Below are 24,143 nucleotides of genomic sequence, written 5' to 3' on the forward strand. Positions count from 1 at the left end.
CATTGTACATAAATACCGCCAAACAGGCAGCCAATTATTTGGCTGTGTTTTATCAACCTAGTCACAAATTTAAGTTTATGATATTAAGGCAACAAGAAGAACCCTCAAATACTAGTAAATGCAAGTCAATGATGTGAATGTATAAAAGAATTGCCCATACACCACTTTATTAATTTCTTTAATAAACTATTGACATCGCAATGGTAAAAATGCAGTATTTCAGACAACTTTGACCAGTGTTTCATCAAAGACAGAAAAAGAGTATGGAGTTAAATCCTAGTTTTAATATCCATTCAATACCCTTCATTCAACTGAGGACATCATTCTTATATTGAATGGGCAGGTTTTCTTAGACACGTAAAACAAAAAAAACAGTTACACATACTATTGAAAAGATTGTATGTTTCTTTACATGTTGACTTCCCATGGGTATATTGCTATAAACGATTTCTTCTTCCTCTGTACAATATGAAAGTCAAGAATGCCCTCCAAAGTATCTCTAAAGGAAAGATGGTCAGAGCTATGGGATCAGCTATAGCTTTCAAATTCATAAATTTTTGTTCTCTTTGATGAAAGTCCATTTCTGTTTCAATTTCAAATTGATTTAATTTCCCACCTTCCACCAAATACATAGACATCTGAACTACTGACAAATGTTTAAGATATCCAACTTCTGACAAGCAGTGAATGAACGCAAGTTCTGGACACGATTAAAATGTAACCAAAACAGAACATGAAGTCAAAACCATGACGGCCTCTCATTAAGGCGAGGCTTGCGTCTGTGCTTTATATGACAACACAATGGATTCCTGTCCATGCTCTAATTATTTCTGAGACAAGAATTAAAATTGTCATCGAAGATCTAGATTGATCCAGGGCCAAACTCTTGGTGGTACATACATCCTAACTGACTCAACCCTTCCTACTGTCGTTAACTCTTGGACCTCCTATTTCATTTATTTACTTTGTTTCACAGGATCCACTGGGATACCAAACAGAGGTACACAGTGTTGAGACTCAAAGGATTTGTTGAACAAACATTTATTTTGCACTATTTTGGCTGTGAATGAACAAATTATTGACAACTCCAATCAGAGGACTACAGTTATCCCAACAGCTACGTTTAGCTCACTGCTCAGTTAGTAAATCAATTTCCAATTCCAGGTGTGGCCGGTATCAACTCGGGTATGCACCGCTTAAGGTGTGTCAAGAGTAGCAGACTATGGGGTCCTTGAAGGGACCTGTATTTGCTCCCTACAAACAAGTTGCACTGTTCAAAAAAGTATTGTTATACCAACAATGTTTGAGATTATTACTATTAATATTTGAGACTGATAAGCAACCTGTTAGCAGGTTATAAACACAGCATAGTCATCAACTAATGTTTGTGTTTCAGGAAAACATTGAAGGAAAACATTAAGAAAGCAGCTAATATAAAATTAGCTTGAAAAAAAACAATCAGATGAAAACAAGCAAAATAATCAGCTTGGCTTGATAAGGAATTATGTTTATGACCAGAATTAATTCAATATCATAACTTTTCCATTGCCATATAGCATAAAGATGCTCATTTTAGTCAACGCCAACAAACTGTCTTCATATCTGGACTGTCGTTTCTGTTTCTTGACGCAAAATATTATTGGTCTTAGTTATTCTTTACTGTAAATAAAAATTGGAAGCATAGCTAACAAGACAGCCTAAACATGTGCCAAAAACAAAATAGCAAAAAATACAAAACAAATGGATCTGAACACAGACCAACTACTAGATCCCATAGCATTTGTTTCAATTGCAGGTAAAACAATTAATTTTCAAAATCATCTTCAAATGTGGCAACCCCGTGGCAAATTCCTTAGATGAGAGAAATTCCTCTGACGGTACCCTGAGTCACAAACTAAGAAGTCCCCAGTCTGCATTGTCCTCTATTGAACATCAATTCTCTATAACTTTCAGCCGACCTCCCCTTATCCTTTTCCTTCACGCATAGGTCAGAAAATTGGGAGGGAGGGAGTAGAGTAAATTGTCTTTTCTGCATGCAGGACAGGAGAGAGTGGGTAAGCAGTTATGCTCGACGTACCAGCTAGTTAGCCTCGTAGCTATTTAGCTGGTAGCTTCCCTGTTTTTTTTTCCGTTTAGGAGATTATGGTCTTGGGCACATCATTGTCTTTCAGTACCCAATGCCCTCCTCTCCTTCTCTCTCTCCCTTTTGTTCTCCAATCCGGCTCTCACTGTTGCTGTTCTGGCTCGGCGTCTGCCGCGGCCTGTTCCTGGTCTTGGGGCTCAGGCTGAGCCGGGGTTTCGGGTTGAGGCTGCACCTGCTCTTCGGTTGGCCTGGCGTGGGGAGCCGGGGCTGGGGTAGGGGGGGGCCTGGGGGGCAGCACAGCCTGGTGCTGCCTTTGGCGGTACGCGATGACTGTGCCCAGCAGCAGGGCGATGACAGTCATGAGGTAGAGGTCCCATTCTGGGCCCAGAAGCTGGTCCAGATCCACCTGGGTGATGAGCTCGTTTACCTGGTGGAGAGAGGGAGGGAGAAAGGGAGAGAGTACAGGGAGGTAGGGTGTGATTTCCTAACCCCAATTCAATCCCCTTTAAAAAAAAAATCTGTGAAGATTATAAGCTTTTCTATGATAACCCAATTTCCTTCAAACTAAATGAACATCAACTCAAACTCCCAGGAGCCCTGGAAGACCCACTCACGTTGAGGTCCTGTATGTACTGCAGGGTATAGACCAGAGCCAGCTTGCACAGGGCCAGGAAGACAGGCACCTGGGCATCGGGGCTGGCCTCGGCAGCCATGTCGTAGAAACGCTTGGCTAGATGGATGTCCTACAGAGGACGACGGCAGAGGTTAGTGGGGTATGTGCTTGTCTGTCTGTCTGTCTGTCTGTCTGTCTGTCTGTCTGTCTGTCTGTCTGTCTGTCTGTCTGTGTGTGTGTGTGTGACTGGGTTTATACCTGTGTGGGGTGAGTGTTTGTCTATGCGTGTGTGTATATATGTATTTCCAATGTGCATGTCTCTGTGTGTGTGTCTCCAGTGAGCTCCACCTGTTTGATCCCCAGGCCTTTCTCGTGCATGTAGCCCAGGTTGAACAAGGCCTGCGCCCCATGCTGCTGCTCCGAGGCCAGCCTGTAGTGGATGACGGCCGTCTCGTAGTCCACATCCGTCCCGTAGCCATAGAAGTGGTAGTCCCCCAGCTTGATCCTAGCCACGGTGTAGCCTGCCCGAGAGGAATAACAAACAGCAATCGACAGGTTTGTTAGTGAGACGAGGACTTTTGTTTTGAAAAGCGGGATGACTTTTGTTTTGAAAAGCAAGACGTCTGCCTGGGGGCCGAGAGCTAACGGGCGAGGGAGACGGTACTGACCCTGCGCTGCAGCCCTGGTCCATTGGAGGAGGGCTCGAGGGTAAGTCTCGTTCTCGCTGAAGATGCGCGCCTCTTCTGCTTCAAACGGCACACGCACACACAACAACATACGAAGGTTAAGACCACCGGCTTGGTGCGCTGAGTTTCAATGACGTGGATGAAAGTCTGGCCTTTGTGCGTTTAGTTTTCTTGTTTCTCAAATCGGAAAAAAAGAACCCAGAACCTGGACTCCTCTCTTACCATGTCCTTTTCCACATCAAAACACTGAAGCCTGGACCCCCCCCCAGCTTTCCTTCCGTCTAAAACGCACAAGGGGAATCAAGCCACCGGTAGAGCCCCACTGCCCTCTAGTGGTGAGGTGACGGGTGCGGTGCTTACTCTGGTCCAGGATGAAGGCCACGTTGCTCTGGGCGACCTCGAAGCCCTGCTCGGCCAGCAGCAGGTACTGCACGAGCGCCGCGTCCATGTCGCCGTCCTTGAAGCTGCTGTAGGCCGCCATGAGCCTCTCCGACCAGCGGCCGCGCTCGCACACGCTTTTGAAGAACTAAAACATGCACACGCAGACACACGGGACAGCCATCAGGGTTATCGGAACATCCACGGACAAGCACCCGGTGTGACCACTGAAACCCACCCCGGAACAGCGATCCATGGCGCGTTTCCGCTAAATGGCACCTTATTGGCAACGTAAACCATTTTCGGCTGACGGGCCCATTCAAGAGAGCGCTCTCTGGCTCACCTCCACGGCGGTGTGGCAGGAGCGCAGGACTCCGGTGCCCGTGGCGTGCATCTGGGCCAGGTTGTAGATGGCCAGGATGTGTCCCGCCTGCGACGCCAGGTTGAAGAACTTGAGGGCCTGTTTGTAGTCGCGCTTCACCCCGATGCCGTCTGCAGACGGAGAGGGGGGTGGGAGAGAGACGCGTGACTCAGAGGCCGCTGACCGGGAGGTGGGGGGTAGTTAGAGAGGAAAGGCGAAAGGCTGCCAGGGAGAACACAGTAGCGGGAGGGGAGGGAGGGAAAGGAGGTTGTGCGGCAGGCAGCCCAGACTTGAGGGGGAGTTAGAAGCAGCATGATGGTGGGCGACTAACATTGCACTGTTAAACTAGGAGCAGCACACTGAGCTGTTACATCAAACTGCACAAAAAACAAGACAGGAAGAGGGGGGGGGGGATATAGAAACTTATTCAGGAAATAAATGAAAAAGAACAACGAGTGTAAGTGGCACAATTCAATAAATGATTCAATTTCTTCAATTAAATCCACAGGGGTTCCCCAACATTTCATGCATGTCCTTCCCGCTCTCTCTCTCTCCCTGCTTTCCTGTCTCACTCGACCGCCTCGGGCCCCATAAAAGGCAAAAGGCAGATAAATCCCCAAACAGACGGTGCTTACTGTAGTACATGGTGCCCAGCTGAAGCTGGCCGTCCACCCAGCCCTGCTCCGCTGCCTTCTGGAAGTACTTCAGAGCTAGGTCGTAGTTCTGAAGGATAAACACGCCAGTTACCCCCACTTCACCATCCCCACAGAGCAGTGAAAACAAGACAAAACAGCGGTGTTGAACACACCAGGACTCCCATTCGGAATCTTCACCCGAACAAACCCTACATCTGAGGGTGTCGTTTCATCTTGGTTTTTAAGGTTTTGAAATGTAGTTGGAATTGTTTTCTAGTATAAATGGCTTATCTAGTGGCTTAACATAAGTCAACCACATGTTGTTTTAAGAAATCTTATCAAGTGAAATGTTCCTACTGCCCTGGAAGTCAAATGTACTTGGCTATTAATGCAGAATAGTTCTGCACTTCAATTTGAAAGGGCAAATTTTCTGCAGTTTTGTGAAGCAATCTAAATCCAAATGTCTCATTTTTGCGCAATCTGGTACAGCTTAAGTAAAACAAATTGTATAGGGAGTGTTAAACAAAAGATTCTTATGTCTTCAACCTAGATGGTGTCAGAGGTGACACTCACCACAGGGACACCTCTCCCGTAAAGATACGCCATGCCCAGCCCACTCTGCCCAACAGGATTCCCCTAGAGAGAGAAGAGAGACAACATTTATGACTGAACCACAGAACGTGAACACAAAACGTTTAGAGCAACAAATCATTTTGACCTTCATAAATGAACACAAGAGTGGTAAATCCAGCTCAAATGAACCGCATGGAGATGTTGAGTTTATCAGAGTAACTGTGAGGTGGTGAAGGTACTCACCAGATCCGAGGCCTTCTTGAAGTACTGCAGCGCCGTTTCATTGTTCTGGGGCACAAACTCACTGCCCTCGGAGTACATCTGCGCGTGACAGAGGGAGAGGAAAGAAAGAAAAAAAAAAAGATGTGGATGGAGAGAAAGAAGATTAGGAGAAAAAAAAAAAAAGACAGGAAAGACCACGGACAGACTGGGGTATTTCCACAGCATGTTACAGTGTTCAGTAAAGGCTAGTAGACTCACCTTCCCCAGGAAGGCCATGGCGTGAGTGTTCCCCGCGTTCGCCGCCTGGTTGAAGTAGTCGTAGGCCCGCTGTCGAACAACAAACATGAAGGGATGACTCGACCGATGCTGTGCAGTCACAGGCGGGCAGGGGAACGTGCATGGGGCTAGCTTTGAAGGTGCAAGTTAGGTGTGGGTCTCACCTGGTGATTCTGCTCCACCCCGCGGCCACCGTGCAGGTGGAGCTGGCCCAGTCCCACCTGTCAGGACAGCAGAGACCACACATGAGACCCTGGTCCAGCCTGCTCTTTCCCCCTAGGGACTTTGGGGCTCATTGGCATCAGTCACAACTATATCTGACAGAGATCACAGCATCCAATGTTGAAATAGGAATATTTAATGAAATATTCATATTAATTGACATATATTGAGACAGCGTGCAGGAGCTCTTCCATTGGATGAGTCCCAATCGATCAATCCCAAAACACGGAAGCCACATCCTGCCCACAGTGTCATGGAAACAGACGCCCCCCCCAAGGGGGATAACCCCAACTTCGACCCGAGAGACGCTAGAAAAAGGCCCAAGGGTTGGGGATACCTGGGCCTGGACGTCGCCCTTCTCCGCCAGGAACTGGTAGTACTGGATGAGGTCCTCCTCCAGCATGCCGCTGGTGGAGCCGGGGTTCTCCACCTCGTCCAGCAGCCGCACCCTCTGGACCGCGCTGCCCCCCGTCAGGGACACGTCGCTGGCCACTGGGGGTGGTGAGGGTTAGGGACGGGGGTGGTGAGGGTTAGGGATGGGGGTGGTGAGGGTTAGGGATGGGGGTGGTGAGGGTTAGGGACGGGGGTGGTGAGGGTTAGGGACGGGGGTGGTGAGGGTTAGGGATGGGGGTGGTGAGGGTTAGGGATGGGGGTGGTGAGGGTTAGGGATGGGGGTGGTGAGGGTTAGGGATGGGGGTGGTGAGGGTTAGGGATGGGGGTGGTGAGGGTTAGGGACGGGGGTGGTGAGGGTTAGGGACGGGGGTGGTGAGGGTTAGGGATGGGGGTGGTGAGGGTTAGGGACGGGGGTGGTGAGGGTTAGGGACGGGGGTGGTGAGGGTTAGGGATGGGGGTGGTGAGGGTTAGGGATGGGGGTGGTGAGGGTTAGGGATGGGGGTGGTGAGGGTTAGGGATGGGGGTGGTGAGGGTTAGGGATGGGGGTGGTGAGGGTTAGGGACGGGGGTGGTGAGGGTTAGGGACGGGGGTGGTGAGGGTTAGGGATGGGGGTGGTGAGGGTTAGGGACGGGGGTGGTGAGGGTTAGGGACGGGGGTGGTGAGGGTTAGGGATGGGGGTGGTGAGGGTTAGGGATGGGGGTGGTGAGGAGGTTTTGAAAATAAGTAATTTGGCGTGTTTATACATATTTAGGTGTATACATGTCGTACTAGGACGGAGTGCTCATTGGAAGACGGGGCCGTGGTTCCTTACCGTTATTGGCCACCAGGCGGTAATGTGTCAACGCTGATTCGCAGCTCTGTGGCACACCCACGCCTCCCCAGTATCGGTACCCCTGTAGCCAGACACAGACAAACAGGGAGACCAGATCAACATACCCCTTTAGGATATTAACACATCCTCATCATCCTCCCCATCAGTGATCCAGTACAAACAAGTCAGGTGAGAAATTCCCTCTGAGTGACCTTCCACATTGTGTTTACTCTATGTTGATTTCTGCCGCCACGGTATCAGAAATAGGGCTGTACAAAAAAAAAAAGGCCGTCTATCAGTAGTGATTGTTAGAGTGCATGTCGCAGAATAGCACGGACACGCGCTTCCCACCGCAGTTGGGATTGCGTGTGTGAGTCCTTGAGAACTGTAAGTCGTAACTTATGTTGTCAGTTCATTTAAGCCTGTTATTGTATTAGTCTATAGTTCTTGCAAATTTAAATTAAGTTAAGACCATCCCCCACTGCTAAAAAAATCCTGGAGGAAACACTGACATAAATGCGTTCTAAAAAGGAGAAATACTAATACTATAACAAGGACATCTACGCCTGTGACTCACAGTATTTGTAAATAGGACTTAGGAGTCGACACATTAATCGTCAAGAGATCCGATGTCGACTAGACTGTACATCTAATACAAAACCCCCCTCCATGCGTTTACTTTGTGTGTGAAGGGAGCAATCACTCACCAGAATCATGTGGGCTACCAGGTTGCCACCCAAGGCCCCAAAAGTATAGTAAACCAACGCCTGAAACAAAGTGCAAAAGAAATCTGTGAAGTCATCTTTGATGAATAGATAGATGCAGATGAGTGTTACACTCCAGACGCAGACACAAGGCAGCGTGTGGCCTGCATGGCCATGTTTACCTTGGCTTGGCTTGAGTTCACTCCTAACCCCGCAGCATACAGGAAGCCAAGTGCCTGAGAGGGAATATTAAAGTGGCACAGTCACAAATGGCGTCACTTGAGACGATAACAACCCACGCATCAAAATCCCGCATCGGGCGCGACGTTGATGAGCGACAAACATCCTCAGCTAAATCGGCGTCTTGTTTTTCGGAACTTCAAAACCACTTTGAGTGGGATCTCCCGGGAGAACTGTTGATGGGAGACGATAGGCTGGCGTAACGATAGGCTGGGAGACGATAGGCTGGGTAAACGATAGGCTGGGTAAACGATAGGCTGGCGTAACGATAGGCTGGCGTAACGATAGGCTGGCGTAACGATAGGCTGGCGTAACGATAGGCTGGCGTAACGATAGGCTGGCGTAACGATAGGCTGGCGTAACGATAGGCTGGCGTAACGATAGGCTGGCGTAACGATAGGCTGGGAGACGATAGGCTGGCGTAACGATAGGCTGGTAGACGATAGGCTGGCGTACCGTCTGAGACTTTGGGAAGCCCTCCAGCGCCAGCTTCTCAAACAGCTCCTTGGCTTGGGGGATGTCCTGGGGCAGGTAGTCTCCAAACAGCATGGCGTGGGCCACCTTCTCCATGGCTTTGTGGTGGCCCTTCGCAGCCACCTTCAGAAGCTTCTCATACAATCTTGGAGGGGGGGGGGGGGGGGGGGGGAGCAAGGAAGGGTTGTGGTAAGCAAAGATGGCGTCAGAACTAGTGTCGGTGATACGCATGTACGCTTCCAGTGCCCGCATGAAGAACACAGTCATAAAAAGAGTGTTGAATCGTGTTTTTAGGAGGCTGGAGAGGGTAGGAGGTGTAGAAAATGTCTCACTCTTTCTTCTGGCTCTTCCTGGTGGTGGAGTTGATCATGCGCAGGGCTGCCTGGTACTGTTCTTCCGCTTCCTCCGCCTGGCGCCTCAGCTCTGCCTGCTCCTCAGCTGGGAGAGAGGAAAGAGGGGATAAAACTACAAACATGGAGGAACGCTATCCTTCACCAGATGTACAGGTAAGATTGAAACTTCCCTGTGCTTACAACTGCTCAGCTTAACCATTCACTACTTCGGTTGACTTTTTTTTTTACGATTGGACTTTTGGAAGTTCGAGTCGCTCAGTCCAGGCGAGTCTCTTCAAAGCTATTTAACGCTGCCACTTACTTTCACAGAAGCCCCATCTCTTGTCCCTGTCATAATCGTACGCGGTGGCGCACCACAGTCGACCGTCCTCCCGGCCCTCTGTGGTACAGTCCATGTAGTCGTTACCCTGGAAGAGGAAGGGGAAGAGGCAGGGCTCTCCATTGGCTGTGCCCCCAACCACAACTGGAACTGAAGAACAAAAACATGGACGTGTTTCATATTAAACTCAGACAAGAATATTGAGCCTTTGTATTGTGATTAATATTAAGAAGAGCGGAATTTATAAATTCTTAATGTATGAAGGTAAATCCTGAAGCAAACCATATTTAATCATATGTGAAAGCTAGAGAGCATTCAGGTGTCTATTAACGAGTATGAAAAATGCTGCACAGCAAAAGAAAATTGTTAGCACTCTCAAATATGCTGATGCAACTCTGAGGCCACAGGTGCCAGAAGACTTCAATTCCCAAGAGGGGGAACCATTTTATCTCACTATGAAACTGCAAACCTTCCAAGATGAGTGTCTGCCTTGCAGTACACTTTCATAACACATGGGACTTTTGAAATGACAGGTTTCAATTCAGCTAAATCAGATGCTTGTGACAACTTCAAACTGGTTACACGCGTAAACAACCAAGATAGTAATGTACAGCAACGAACCATTTCCTAGCTCTGCACCGGTGAAATAGTTTCCAGTCTAAATCTTCCACTGATGTAACATATAGTTCTTACTTTCTTTAGGCTTCTGTTCAATAGGAGGAGGCTGGGTGGGCAGGTCTTCCTTCTCCTCCCCCTCTAGAAGGCCATCTTCAGCCCCACTATCGGGCTTTGCCTCTACTTCAGGCTGAGAGGCCTTGCTGGGGGACGTCACCATACCTGCTACAATTCTTGACCCCACGGGAACGTCATCTTCATCAGAGTTTGGGTCATGGTAGGACTTTAGATGGGAGGAGAAAGTGCGAGAGTTAGTTGTCTGAATGACTAGAACTAGAAGATTTAGGGATAGAATCTTCCTTATCGGCTGATCATTTTATTTTGCCGTATTGTCTGAAAGAGAATGCTATGACCTGATCATTGAGATCAAGGCCATTTGCACATTCAATACAGCAGAGGAGAATAACATATATTGTGGTTCATCAACTGTAACAACTTCCTCTATAGGAGCTAAAATATAAAATGAGTTAACTAAGTCTTGTAAATATTTGTCTACCTTCAGCTCTGGAGTGTCATTGCCTTCGGCCTCTTCATCTGCAAAGTCAACAGCAGTAGACAGTCAGCTCATCGCCATTCTGCACTATACATGACCATACTAACATGCAATTTCAATAACAAGATACATTGGGGAATGTTAGGTTAGCCGAGGCAACAACCTGCTTACTCGCTTTAACACATTGCACCCGATCATTTGTCAACTGGTAATACGGATGTGAACATGTTTACACTTACCAGCTGTCACTACTTTTGAGACGACTATGGAGAAAATAATCAGAAGCCAAAGCAGTCTTGTCGTACTCGAACCTTTAAAATCCATTTCAGCCAGGTGACTAACAGCGGCTAGTTAACTGATGGTATTTCTATCACAAAACATTCAGTTCCAGTGTGTAGTCCCAGTTTGAGTTAAAAAGAGTGACACGCATTCACCGGCTGGCTACCTAACCAAGGTCCATGAAAATGAATATTTATGGACACACATACACAAAATGTAGCTTCAGAATCAGATTCCAATAACTGAATGGCTCATCGAGCTAGCATACATCAGCTGACAATTTAAGCTACAGCATAGGGATATTTAGCATGCTAACTAGCTAGCTACCTGGCTAGCTAAACAAAAAGGTGTCCGGTGTTGCTCGCCATCAACAGCCTTTGCAAACGATTTGTTACTAATATCTTGCAGGTTGTGTCGCCAAATATATGTACATTTGATGCGGTGGAATCGACTATTATGACAGGAATATCTATAGCGAGAGTTTCATCAGAAAACACAGCTGCTCGGCTAAGCTATCTTGTAACCTCTCACCCATCGCTAATCACTCGGATAGACCAATCGTTGGAAGCAGTACGTGTCGTTAGCCAATAGTTGGAGCCGATGAACATGTAAACCAATCAACTGCGCACACACAACGAAATTATGAGTTGACAGGTTTGTCCACGACAACGAAACACCCTGAGACCAGACAGTCGTATTAGCTTGCTGCTCTGTTGGCGTCGGATTCCAGGTGATCTGATCTCCAATGCTGTGTAATATTAAAGATTGTGTACACTACAGCATGTCATTACTAAAAATAAACTAGCATGTTATGAAATATTGTCGTTTAACAGGAAAATGTTGTGGCAATGTGATTGAGTTTTTGATAAGGGACAATTATAATGGTAGTTGCATGCATTATTTCAATACTTGTCAGGCAAAATAACATGTATTATGCATCCCTTACAGTAATTGATGTACAGCTGCCTAGCATGGATTTTTTTTTATCAGTGCAGACTTTGTTAAATATTAATTTATTCTCTGAATTTTGGAAAACATTTTGTCCAGACTGAAAATGTCAAAGATTGCAGGGGGTTACAATTCTGAATATACAGAATGTTACATATACATAAAGTAACAATATATTTAGGACTGCCCCTCTCGAATAACAATACAACACACACACACTGGTTCAGTTGCAGTTGCAAAATTCAGTTGCATTTATTTTATTTATCTGACACACCAAATGTGCCGAACTGAGAACAAAGTCCAAATCCAAATACTTTAGGCAGGTGAATAGAAGTTACATAGATCTAGTGACATGTGCTCTACATTGCCTTTCCCGAATGCGCTCATAATGCAGACAGTAAACTGTGGCCCTAAGAATCTTAAACCAGCAGTCTTCCAACAGGACAAGGCACGGTCTGTTTCTGCCGACACTGTAGGACTGGTGCTGCATGAGAATGAGTCGAAAGGGGAGAGCATTTACATTAAATAACCAGGTACTCTTATTCTTTTATACATAACTCAAAAGGATTAACTGTCATTAGAGACTGATGCCATATCCGAAAGTCTGTTTGATGGCTTGAAAGTAGTATCTCTTCCATCCCTCTTTCGTACGATCCTCTTCTGCCAACGGGACGCCCTTACATTCCAGCTTGAGCTCAGTTTCGTCTCCCAGGTCCTTCATGTCCAGGCTGATCGTAGCGTAATGTTCTGGGGAAGGATGTGGGGTGGGTTATACACACGTTCACATAAAACAAATCTCTACAGCTGACAGGTGGAACAGGGACAACATACCACTTGGCCAGGTCTTGAACCTCCATCTCATGACAATCTTTTCATCTGGGACCTAGAACAAGTCATAAAAAGACAGACACATTTCAATTAAATACCCCAAAACCCAATATTCGTGCCTGAAATCTATGTGCTGCTATACATTTAACAGCCACAAGGTGTCTTCAAAGACGCGTTTGACTTTATTCATGGTGTCATGTTATTCTAAACAGGTTAAAAAGTATAGTCTTACCAGATCCTGGAACTCTCCATTGACATTGCCATCCAACAGCTGAAACTTCCCTCCTTTATATCCCTCGACAACGGCTGCTGAGTGAGTGAACACCTGGACCATCTAAGAATGGTCAGAGAGGGGCTTCAATATTATTGTTGCCCTTGTATTATTATTTCTTGTTTACGTTGCCTGGCAACTGTCAACCAAGATGTGGTTACTTTGCAGTGTGGACAGTAAACACAGACCCATTCTTCAGTTTAATCACTGAAATACAGTAGTTAGCATGTAGCCTACTTCTGATCCTTAACCTTCTACTGTACTTTCTGTAATTGTGCATACTACAAATCTGTCCCACTGTGGGTCTCTTCCTTCCTTAAATATAATATGAAGCTACACGGGGTTGCAACACATGAGGGTCTCTGTGGGAGAGTAAAAGAAAGTTCCTCCCCAATTTCCCCAAGAGGATACAGGAAATACTTGAATGGTGAGTTTTGTCTGAAAACTCTACTTTAAATGTTGCATTGTTACTCTATTGCAGTGTAATATGACTCCAAGATTCAAGGCTGTAAAACAACAGTATCGCTAACCGTATCAGTAAACCAGCTGTGCACAATGTGACACCTGTCATTACATTACATTTAGCAGACGCTCTTATCCAGAGCGACTTACAGTAAGTACAGGGACATTCCCCCGAGGCAATTAGGGTGAAGTGCCTTGCCCAAGGACACAACATCATTTTGCACGGCCGGGAATCAAACCAGCAACCTTTGGATTACTAGCCCAATTCCCTAACCGCTCAGCCACCTGACTCTCGTCATAATACTCTAGTACACAACGTACAATCCACCCTACTATTATTTTCTGTTCACTTTGTTATTAGACAGTAGGATTGAGAGAACTATAAGTGTGATTACAGCTGGTAAAAGCTGCAGGTGGCATTCTGTACAATTAAGTACAATTAGGTAGTTTTAGTAGCATAAGGGTGGCCTTCCCATGAACTCAGCCAAGGCGAATCATCAAGCTGGCTATATGTTTAAACTGCCATCCTTATGCTCAATGTACTTACTTCCTGGTTGATGAAGGTTCTGTACAGCTCATCGGCAGAGGTCAGGAACCTCTCCTTAAGACTGAACTTGCAGGTGGCGATCTTGACACCTGAGCTGGGTGCAGGAGCTGGGACTTTGACTGAGGAGGTAATCTATGAACATAAAATATAATTAGATAGTGATAAAGACGTCACACGTATACAGAATCTGGATTTATTTGTATTTTTTACAATACAACCGTAGTTACTGAACTAATGTTAACTCTGAAAAATAGTGTTATTATGTTATTCTACGTATGACGAATGTTTAGCCAGTTGGCCACTTGCTCGTCACTGTGTACATAAAGGCTCACTGTGCTGCACAGAGGGGACCACCCACCTGAGTTTTTACTTCAACCTGGCTCTGAGTTTTGGACTGCGATGGCTGTGGCTCACTGACACCATTCACCGTGGGCAAGATCATACCCTGGGTGAACTCTGTAAGCAAGAATTGCCAGAAATCACCTTTACATGCAACTTGAAGGTCAACATGGTATTTCACAAGTCATTAAAATAATAGCTAAAACTCAAAAGTAATTTAGGCGAATAGGGTCTGAAAGCTGACCTGTCCTGAGGTGGCCGACGTAGCTCCCCAAGGCAGCTCGGACCAGCTTGATCCCTTCCTTCTTCATGAGGTCGAGCAGGGGTGTGTTGGGCACATCCTTACACAACGAGACGCTGATCTGTGATGCCGATGACAACACCCATGAGATCACAACAAGCGTTGTCATTAAATGAACAACACTTAAAAACTAGCATTTAAACTGAATCTGACCAACAATGGAACAATGTTATCTCAGGTTAATCAGAATCAGCTTTATTCGCCAAGTAAGTTTACACAAACAAGGAATTTACTATGGCAGGAAGGTGCATATGATAAACATTTAAGAATCTTAAATAGAAAATGTACAACAGTTCGAAATAATTCTAAACAATACTATCCAATGTAAAATATAAAATACAATAAAGTAAAATAAGTGCATGAATATTGACTGTATCTCAGCTCTCGCTTACGTCCAAGTCGTCCATATCATTTTCGTCCGATAGGTTTGAAACATCTATGTTCCCTTTGTACTTGATACCGTTTTTTGTAGTTCCTAAAGAGGGAAGGGACAGTCACAAGGCTTTAACTCTGAAAAGAAATACAATGGCAACACACCCACCCACAAAGTCAACCATCCTTGGGCTTTGTGTATTGGAGAATTGCCATGGAAACTAACGTATGAGAAGAGCAATAAATCATTACCTTTAAGAAACAGCTCAACTATATACTGACTGACTGTTTTATTAATAATGTTTTGGTAAATTGTTCAGTTGTCGTTGGTGGGATTACCTGTCCAGGATGCTTTGACGACCCATTCATAGAAGTAGATGAGCTTTCCTTTGCGATTGTTGATGGATGCCTCCCCCTCCAGTTTAGGGACGTCGGTGACTTCGATGCTGCCCTCGGCACCCTCCACGCGAACTCCCTGAAGCAGTTCCTTCAGCTTGTCTGACGACCACCCTGTGGCATCACGCTCCGTCCTGTGAGGGACACACAGTGCCCACGATAGTATTTAAACCTACAGTTCTGACTAATTTTGATGCAAAAGATACATTTGGTCTTCACCTAAAACAAAGACTTAATTCAAAACTTAAGGTTAGAAATGTGTATTATTAGTACAATCAATTCAATGAACATAATTGTCAGCGTTCTCTTCAAAGTGGATGGGGTATGGACTTGAGGACCACATTAGCCTTAGGCCTAAAATGATATCGAATATCAACAAATACATAATATAACTACAGTACAAACAGTATAATTTCACACTTGTTTGCAGTCATATCAAAAGAAAGGCTTGTTGGCCTATGGAGTCAGATGTAAAAATATCCTTCTTCCCATCTGCTTATCCTGTACTACCCTTGGTGTTCCTTAAATAGCTTCCCTTTCCCCCTTGGAGCAGTCCTGCACCAACATTCCAGGGGATTTGGGACAGGCCATGGCATGGGGCAGCTGCTAAGGGACCTACTACTTCTATTAGTTCTCACCAGAGTCAATACTGTATTGTCATCCCCAGATTCGAATGTAGAAAATACAGTGCAAATGGCCCTATTGTTGGAGGTAAAAGCTAGTCAATTCAATCCGGTTTTTAAAGATGATATCTAGTCAGAACACAGCAGTTCTTTCAGTGTAAGCCTATGGCAATCATATGACATATTGGTAAATAGACAGTACCACAGACCAGATGCAGACGGTAAACTAGATTTTTTTATACAGCTAAATGATTTTCACTCTTGTAACTCACACTACGGTGCGGTAGCAGGTGTAGCTTTGCTACGGTGCCATTTCTCTCCACCCAGCTGGCAAGTCTAGTTAAAAAGCGTTTCTGGCTCAGTCTAGGTATAGCTTTGAGTCTGAATCGACCCCAATGTTTCCTATCAAGGTTGGGTTTTAGCTATGCTAACTCAGTACTCACCAATGCCAGTTGTTGACGTTTGTCGCATCGGCTCGCTCTTCCACGATCCAGCGCGGATCCCCCTCTCCCCACTTAGCCATGATAATGTTATATGATAGAAAAACTAGTAGAAATGGTGTACCCAACCGATTTGACAATGTATACAGCTAGCAAACGTTGTATTGATCAACTGTCTAGCAGTCGCGATTACCGTTAGCCAGCCCGGGTACAACCACCACCACGCCAGCAGCACACACTCATGCACACTGACAGCGTGCCGTGTTATGTGTTAGCTAGATAGCTAGCCTAGCGTCCACTAATAACACTTTTTGGCTAAACAAACAAGATAATCAGTTTGACTTACGAAGTTGCAATAGCAAAAATCGCAATAAAGTAAAACTTGTGAGACTGACTTTAAACCCCGGGTCTTCGGATCTGTTCAATTGTCTGATAGCAGCCTGATTTATAACGACAATTGTTTCTAGAAAACTCGCTGAAAATGGCTTCGCTTTCACTCGCCGTAGAAATTGCTCGAACGGGGAAGTAGCATCCTCATACTAATTTCAAAATACATGTTACATGTTACGTACATATTTAACATGAAATGTCTCAATAACATGCATCGCATTAAATCGTAGTACATAGATAATATAAATATTATTCACAGTTTTGAAGTACAAAATAGGCATACAGTGGTCGCATAGCTAGATCTTTTTATGTGATCTTTTATTTTGAAGTTCAGTGTGATAGGTTCTTGTGATTTTCAGTGCGACTGACCGTTCTGACACAGCAGGAAGACCGTTTTCCGACAGGTTTATGACGTAACACATCGGTGATAATCCACTGTATATTATAAAAAGAAAATATCTTATCATCTGATTGGGATGTTGGCATTGAATTGAAGTCTGCAAACCATTGCTTATAGTACAACACGGAAGAATAATGGAACAAACTGTGTTTATAGTCGTTTTAAACTAGTATTGCAAATGCGGAAACGTCAAGTATTCGATACAGGTGTAAACTACAGTTCCCAAAAGCACCACAGTGCCACTTCTGAAGTCGAGGTGTTGCTAAAACGCTATCTTAATTACAAGTAAAAGGTAAATTGTTGCCTATATGTATTGCCTATTAATGTATCACTTATCTATTATTCAACTATATACAGTGTCGTTCTGTATAGTTTTAATTGTACATTATTATCTGAGGTAGCTCTACCTTTTTGCAGCCTCCAGAAAGAGTATCTAGATTTAAAGCTTCATCACAGGCGGGTAAACCAGATATCAATTAAGGGGCATAGGCTAACACTTCTAGCAGAACTGTTTGATTTAATAACGTTAATAAGGTTTGTCAGCAAATCAATTCTCGTACATCACATAGCGTGCACTATGCAGGTTGGTTAAGCAGTTTACTGTAGATCGTAGTATTCAAAACAACACAGACGAGGCTAGCTAACTAGCCACTTCTGTCACCTAGTTTCAGTTTTGTAAACAGCTGGTCAATTGGTAGTGGACGTGATTTGTTCATTTTTTTCCAGATGATAAGGGTTAAGCCGGATGAGGAAGACTATTGGAACAGTTCGAATTTAAAGGTCAAAGCTTTCACGTTTGAGGACGATGATGATGACTATACCAGGGTAAATATATCAGAAATGATCCCTTAGAAGGCTATGTCTATGTCATGGACACGTTGTCATATTATGGAAGACGTCGTTAAACCTGTAATACAGTGTGCAATTAGAAATGGCTGTTGCAGTATTTATTTCTAATATTTACTTTTTGTAGCTGAAGGAATCCAAACAGGCAGTGAACAGCATTCGTGATCTCGTTGATGAAGATGACGATGACGTGGAGAAGGTCAGCTGGAGTGGAGAACCTGTTGGAAGTGAGAGGATTATTATTAATGTTTACATGATGATATTAATGCATTGACGCCTATAATTCCTATTGTCTTAGAGCTAAGATAGGTCTGAAAAATAGCCTGTTCAAGCTGCTCTATTTAAAGGGACACTGAGGCGAAGAAGAGGGATTTGTGTGTCCTGAAGTGATCATGTGTTTTCCTTAGGCATTGCTTGGTCTGTCAAGGAGACGGCGTCCAGCACCCGGACAACAACAGGCGAACAACGGGAGATGGGTTTCCCCAAAATAGACACTGCTCCCTCATTGCCCAAGAATAACTCAGGGTATTCCTTAAGTTCCTTATTCAAAGGTAAATTCTTAAGTGCTTAATACGGTTCATATAGACACGCTTATTACTCGGTACATATTATAATAATATTGAAAATATTAAATATTACCTGTACTTTTGTGTACTTTTCTCACACAGCAAAGACCAAATTTGGCAATCAACAGTCCTTCTCTGAGTGTAAGCACAATTGTTGCTAGCATTTGCTAAATCTAAATAAGATGCATTATTGTGTTTGTGTGTTCAAAAGTGTGTAGACAGGGAGACAGAGAGAACACATATTTTCACTGACCTTTAGTAGATGGAATTATTCACAACTTCAATGTTCGTAAACATTTCCGTTGTTATCTTTATAGCTTTTAGTGATACGCACACCAGACATTACGCCCCAGAGCTTCGGAAGCCAAAATCAGAATACAAGGTACAGCAGTAACGCAGTTTAAATAATTCCATAACCAATCAACCATATAAAGAAACTGCTCTAGATGAGTACAATTTTTTGTAAACATGTAATTAGTTCACTTATGTCATATCCTGTTGTGATTACAGGACTACGTAGGCGATTGGACTCCTGATGAGACAGTGAAGAGAATGCAGCAGGGAAAGGTAACTACAACAGTGGTTTAATGTGCATTCAAATTCATGTGACCAAGTGACCCTTACATCAAGAGTTACATTTGATTGTATTCCCCCCATAGGGCTACTCTTTGGAGAAGTTCCGCTCTTTACAAGACAAACTGCTACTGTTGGACGAGGCTGTGAACGCACATGATGGAAACGTCATCACGGCGGTACAGTTCTGTTTTGTTGGAACAGAAAATAATAAAAACAAATTATTTTCATTCTAACACTATACTCTAATAACTATTTCTCTCAAATGCCTTATTGCAGATTTTGATATATCTAAAGAAATCATTAGGCAGAGGTAAGGGTATTTCAATGCGATTTTGTACGTACAGTTTGTATTTCAAGGTAATTGACCTTATGACCTTGCAAGATGTTTATAAAAAAAAAGCTTTGATTAAAGTAGTTAAGCATGAAGTTAAGATTCATTTGAAGGGATTTTATACTTTTGACAGCAGAGCAAAAGCAACTTTATTGTGTTTGACTTTATGAGGTAACGACAAAGTCTCTTTTCAGAAATTCTCTTTCGAGAGTTGATAAATAGGGAAATAGCTCTTCGGCATTATATTCACTACCTTAAGGAAATGGGAGAACAGAAGATTTTGTTGGAGCTGTTCAGGTAGGGCAGAGTGTGAGAATGGCAACAGTGAGAAGGTCATTTTTGAATTTGTCACATGATGCGGTCAAACTTCAAGGTCATACCTGTCTGTTTCTCTCCACCTTGTCATGCAATCAAGGTCCTTGGGAAGAACAGAAGACATGTCGGTATGTCCTTAAACATTTTGAGTTGGCATTACAAAAAGATGAGGCCGAAAAGGGGAATCGTTTTAAGAAAATAATATAATTTGATTAGCATTCAGCTCACTCGGCATTATACACACAACAAATGAACATAGAACATCATGAAATATGGCAGGCAGGGATTTGATCCCGGCTATCATTGTCCAAGCCAGTGCATGTTTAACTTTTTTTTTTATTGGTGTTTTTTGTTGTTGTGTTTCGAATTAGCTGTTGCAGTACAGAGAATACCTCAATATCAAAGAGGAAAACAAACGGAGGGATCACCTGAAGAGCTGCCTCAGGTAAAGACTTGCTGGACTTTTTTTTCTGTTTATGTAATTTTGAAAACATTGAAAAACGTGTATTTTATTTTGTACATTATTTGAAAATATTCATTCCCTTCATGGGGAACTATCATTGTCTTAAAATATTTGAGTGCAGGTTCAATTCATGAAGCATCATGATACTGCAACCTTTTCCCAGATAGTACAGGTGAAATAAGTATGCTATTTCATTAATAATGTAGTTATTGACATGGAGTGAAATCACAATTTGCAAGAACTGTCTTTTTTTAGTCTCCCCTTTTCACCAGACGATGCTATGCACATTCAAGACCACTACACACTCCTAGAGCGACAGATCATCATTGAGGTGAGATATATTGTGTGGTAAAATATAAGTGTACACTTCTATCACTGTTAGTATTTTGTTGATATTATACTGTATATTTTTTGTACATGTTTAAAAATAGGGAAGGGCCAACTGCCCATTATGTACATTTAGTTTCTCACAGAAAATGTCTCACTAACTGTCCTGTTTGTGAAAAAATTCTTATCATCCCTGTTAAAACCAGGCTAATGACAAAAAGGTGGAGAGCAGCGGCCAGACAGACATTTTTAAAAAGTACCCCAGGAAAGCCTCCATTCTCAACATGCCCATCATCACCACTCTGTACTACTCCTGCTTCTACCACTTCGGAGAGTCTGACGTAAGCTGCTACTGCAGACTGTTTGGTTATGATCTGAGCCTATTACCTCCAGCTTTTTGGTGTGTGTGTGATGGTAAAAGCCTGTTTGAGTAACTGTATTTTTATGATATCGTACTGGTATATGTTGTGAGTTTGCGGCATTTGAGGGAAAAGGATGACAATGCTCCATTCTCCCCCACAGGGCACGTACAGCAGCCCAGCCAACATTCGGAAGACTTTCAGGGTAAGACGGAAGCATCCTGGATACAACGTTATCTTGGTTGTTTACAAAAATGTCTCAACAGTGCTCCTGTACAGACGATTCACGTCTGTACAGACGTGAATCGTATTAAACCCACCCATATCAAATAAACGGTTGTGATTGACCCACTGCCGAGTAGAAATCGGCCATAAATCGGCCAGAGCAAATAAACATGAGATTTTTCTGGTTCCCAGGCTAACGACTCACAACATTGACTTTTCCTAGTACTGGTACGTTTCCTAATGTTGCTTTCATTTCACAGATTTCAGAGAAACAGTATCTTCTCACAGCCCTAGGTGCCAGGGCAAAGCTGAAACAGTGGTTTGATGTTGATGCACTGTTCACCTCCAAGAACTGGCTAGGCTACACCAAGAAAAAGTCCCCCGTAGGATTCCACAGAGTGGTGGACATCTTGCAGAAAAACAACGCACCTGTCTCGGTAGGCCATCTGCTTCTGTAGTGCCTCGTAAAGATGGTAGCCTACAAATTGTATCATTTTTATTTATGTATTTTTATCTCAGTGCTTTGAAAGAATGTGTGCATCTCACACTGCATTGGACTTTGGTTATGAGAGCAAAGATTTGGTTTAGTATTGTATTCGACATAAGTAGGATTCCTATGGCTAGCTTTTATTCTATGTCATTGCCACACCCTAATTTATGCTGTAGCCTGTATGAATGCACTCAAATATATGTATTCGGCTGTATATGCCATAATATCAAATGGTCCATGATGCTCCGTTTCCTTTAACTCTCATTTCCATCCATTCTTCTTTTCCTCTCAGGTGTTGCAAGAGTATGTGAATTTGGTGGATGACACTGACATGAAGATCAGTTTGGCGCAAAAGTACAAGTGCCATGATACCATCATCAATGTGAGACATAGATAAGGATAGATGCTAGCAGGACTAGATGAAGACGTAGTCCCACAACATACATTTATAGATATGTATATGCAAAAATGTATATACACTTCACATAACACAATGTCAATGATTGCCAATATTCAAAAAGCTCTATTGGATCAGTTGTGATGACTGATGTTTTTTTGTGTGACCCCATTATAGACCTACCGGGATCTGAAGGACCGGCAGCAGTTGATTGTTTACCGGGGGAAGATGGAGAGGGGGTCTCCAGAGGACAGAAAGATTGAGGAAATCCTAAATAACCCGGTAAGATGGCTGACAAAACTGGGGACTACACAGACATGGGAAATAAGTTCTGTTCTTTCTTTCTTTGTGACTCAAACAACTCCCTGGGTGCCTTAACGCTGAGGTGTAGATATGAGGATTAGAGCCCGACCGATAAAGGATTTTTAAGGCCGATACCAATACAAATATTTGGTGATTTAACAATCCAATATTCCGATATCGGCCAATATAAAAAAATATTTAAAAAATCCAGAAACGCGTAACAAAACAAACTGATTTCCCTAACAGTAGTTATTTGTAGTTTACATTTAGTCACTTTTAGCAGAAGTTCTTATCCAGAGCGACTAAGTACAGGGACATACGCCTGGCCGGGAATCGAACCAGAAACCTTCTGATTAATAGCCCGATTCCCTAACTTATCAGCCATCTGACTCCTGTTATTATTTCCTCACTAAAATAATATGTTAATGCAGTTTCTGATAAATAAAATGTATAAAAATACAAACTTCAGATATGAAACTTAAAGTCCTTTGAACAAAAACACAATAAAAATAACAAATGTAATATTCATTTATCGGCCATTATAAATGCAGATACCGATAGTTTGGAAAATGCTCAATATCGGCCGATAATATCAGCCCGCCGATATATTGGTCGGGCTCTAATGAGGATACTGTATGGAGATGGTGTATAGGAAACTGGTAAGGTCATTGAAGAATAAATGATGTCTTGCTGATGATACAGGCTTCTAGTGTCAGTGCCACCACAATAGTGGCAGGGGAGAATTAGACTAGGGGCTGCATCAAGATCCTGTTCTAAGAAGCACTTATTTATTTGAATAAATGTGCCCTTTATGAAAAATAATATCACTATTTAACATGTGTTGAATTATTGTTTTGTTGTTTTTACTTGTGTTAAATATTTTCACTGTCAGTGAACAAGTTCCCTGTTTTTACTTTCAGCAAATGCGGTGGAAAAACTGATCTCATCCCATGGAAGATATTAACAACAAGCAGCATTTAAGAATGATTGTCTACATTAGTAATATACATTTTTACCTGACATTATAAGTCAGGTAAATGGTGAAAGTAACAGGATGGCAGAGAAGAAACCATAAAGCCTAACCCTTCCCATTGTTTTTTGCATTAGTGTTGTCTCACATAAAACTTGCCCTATAAGTCAAGACTCTACTGAAAGCTGAATTAAGAGCACCCAAAGGAATGGAATGTTTAACCCAGCTCTAATATCAGCCTTGCCAAGTGTCCTTCGCTCATCCTGTGCACTGTGCTCCTGACCCAAGCTAATGCAAAAAGGTTCATCAGAAGAAGATATCGTCTGGAATTAAGTTTTACTCTGTTGTCATGCATGTTATGTCCTAGTACATTCCTTGTGTAATTTTAGTTTTACCAAACACGGAAATAAAATAATTGAATATTGATCATGTAAAAACACCCTCATGTCAAGTTTAAATCTTTTGTCAGTTTTATTGATTATTGGGTGTGCTCAAGCCTTCGGCGAGAGCACAACCTTTGTTCTCTCACATATATATTATTAGGTTCCTCCGGTAGGAGGGAACCTATTGTTATTGTTGGTATTCTTATTAGGTTCCTCCGGTAGGAGGGAACCTATTGTTATTGTTGGTATTCTTCTTATTATTTTTCTTCTCCTTGCGCCCCAATATCTCAAAAAGTCCCTGGTCATAAATTTTCTAATTTGGCACATTGATACTACATCCAAGTGGGTACCCCCACACCACATATGGGCCACATCGGACCATAGGGGGCGCCACAGGCCACGCCCAAAAGTCAGATTTTCAAAGTGATGGCATTTCCACCCCATTGCTCCAATTCTTCTGAAACTTGGTGTGCATGATTCATTTT

The 24,143-nt window shown here is 43.5% G+C and overlaps 3 protein-coding genes across 5 annotated transcripts; 1 reads left to right on the forward strand and 2 right to left on the reverse strand.

The window, feature by feature from the left end:
* Window positions 1–134: 134 nt before the first annotated feature.
* On the reverse strand, window positions 135–11,352 carry sel1l (SEL1L adaptor subunit of SYVN1 ubiquitin ligase). 2 transcript variants are annotated; one of them, XM_062467420.1, is made up of 21 exons: window positions 10,751–11,352; window positions 10,515–10,552; window positions 10,037–10,241; window positions 9,326–9,493; window positions 9,004–9,109; window positions 8,654–8,816; window positions 8,140–8,193; window positions 7,961–8,020; window positions 7,254–7,335; window positions 6,387–6,541; window positions 5,992–6,048; window positions 5,810–5,878; window positions 5,573–5,650; window positions 5,330–5,392; window positions 4,757–4,844; window positions 4,104–4,252; window positions 3,743–3,908; window positions 3,365–3,439; window positions 3,045–3,217; window positions 2,698–2,826; window positions 135–2,510 (listed from the first exon to the last, which is right to left on the reverse strand). In XM_062467420.1, exons 1-21 carry the CDS (start codon window positions 10,833–10,835, stop codon window positions 2,226–2,228), a joined length of 2,448 nt encoding a protein of 815 aa, XP_062323404.1. In that variant the 5' UTR covers window positions 10,836–11,352; the 3' UTR covers window positions 135–2,225. The 2 variants fall into 2 exon arrangements, with proteins under 2 accessions (XP_062323404.1, XP_062323403.1); XM_062467419.1 differs by having other exon boundaries at window positions 3,365–3,442; window positions 10,751–11,351.
* Window positions 11,353–11,968: 616 nt separating this feature from the next.
* ahsa1a (AHA1, activator of heat shock protein ATPase homolog 1a) lies at window positions 11,969–16,809 on the reverse strand. Its single transcript, XM_062467428.1, has 9 exons — window positions 16,321–16,809; window positions 15,198–15,388; window positions 14,879–14,961; window positions 14,430–14,547; window positions 14,205–14,302; window positions 13,847–13,978; window positions 12,799–12,900; window positions 12,570–12,621; window positions 11,969–12,485 (listed from the first exon to the last, which is right to left on the reverse strand). Exons 1-9 carry the CDS (start codon window positions 16,398–16,400, stop codon window positions 12,316–12,318), a joined length of 1,026 nt encoding a protein of 341 aa, XP_062323412.1. The 5' UTR covers window positions 16,401–16,809; the 3' UTR covers window positions 11,969–12,315.
* A 295-nt stretch (window positions 16,810–17,104) lies between these two features.
* Window positions 17,105–23,446, forward strand: vipas39 (VPS33B interacting protein, apical-basolateral polarity regulator, spe-39 homolog). 2 transcript variants are annotated; one of them, XM_062467423.1, is made up of 19 exons: window positions 17,105–17,406; window positions 17,842–17,932; window positions 18,081–18,180; window positions 18,361–18,504; window positions 18,622–18,660; window positions 18,837–18,901; window positions 19,030–19,086; window positions 19,179–19,271; window positions 19,372–19,405; window positions 19,621–19,723; window positions 19,842–19,869; window positions 20,113–20,186; window positions 20,460–20,535; window positions 20,738–20,872; window positions 21,054–21,095; window positions 21,376–21,552; window positions 21,898–21,987; window positions 22,180–22,284; window positions 23,226–23,446. In XM_062467423.1, exons 4-19 carry the CDS (start codon window positions 18,426–18,428, stop codon window positions 23,244–23,246), a joined length of 1,218 nt encoding a protein of 405 aa, XP_062323407.1. In that variant the 5' UTR covers window positions 17,105–17,406; window positions 17,842–17,932; window positions 18,081–18,180; window positions 18,361–18,425; the 3' UTR covers window positions 23,247–23,446. The 2 variants fall into 2 exon arrangements, with proteins under 2 accessions (XP_062323407.1, XP_062323406.1); XM_062467422.1 differs by lacking the exon at window positions 17,105–17,406 and having other exon boundaries at window positions 17,834–17,932.
* The last annotated feature ends 697 nt before the right edge of the window (window positions 23,447–24,143 follow it).

The sequence above is a fragment of the Osmerus eperlanus genome, chromosome 8 (assembly GCF_963692335.1).
Source record: "Osmerus eperlanus chromosome 8, fOsmEpe2.1, whole genome shotgun sequence".
Lineage (NCBI taxonomy): Eukaryota > Metazoa > Chordata > Actinopteri > Osmeriformes > Osmeridae > Osmerus > Osmerus eperlanus.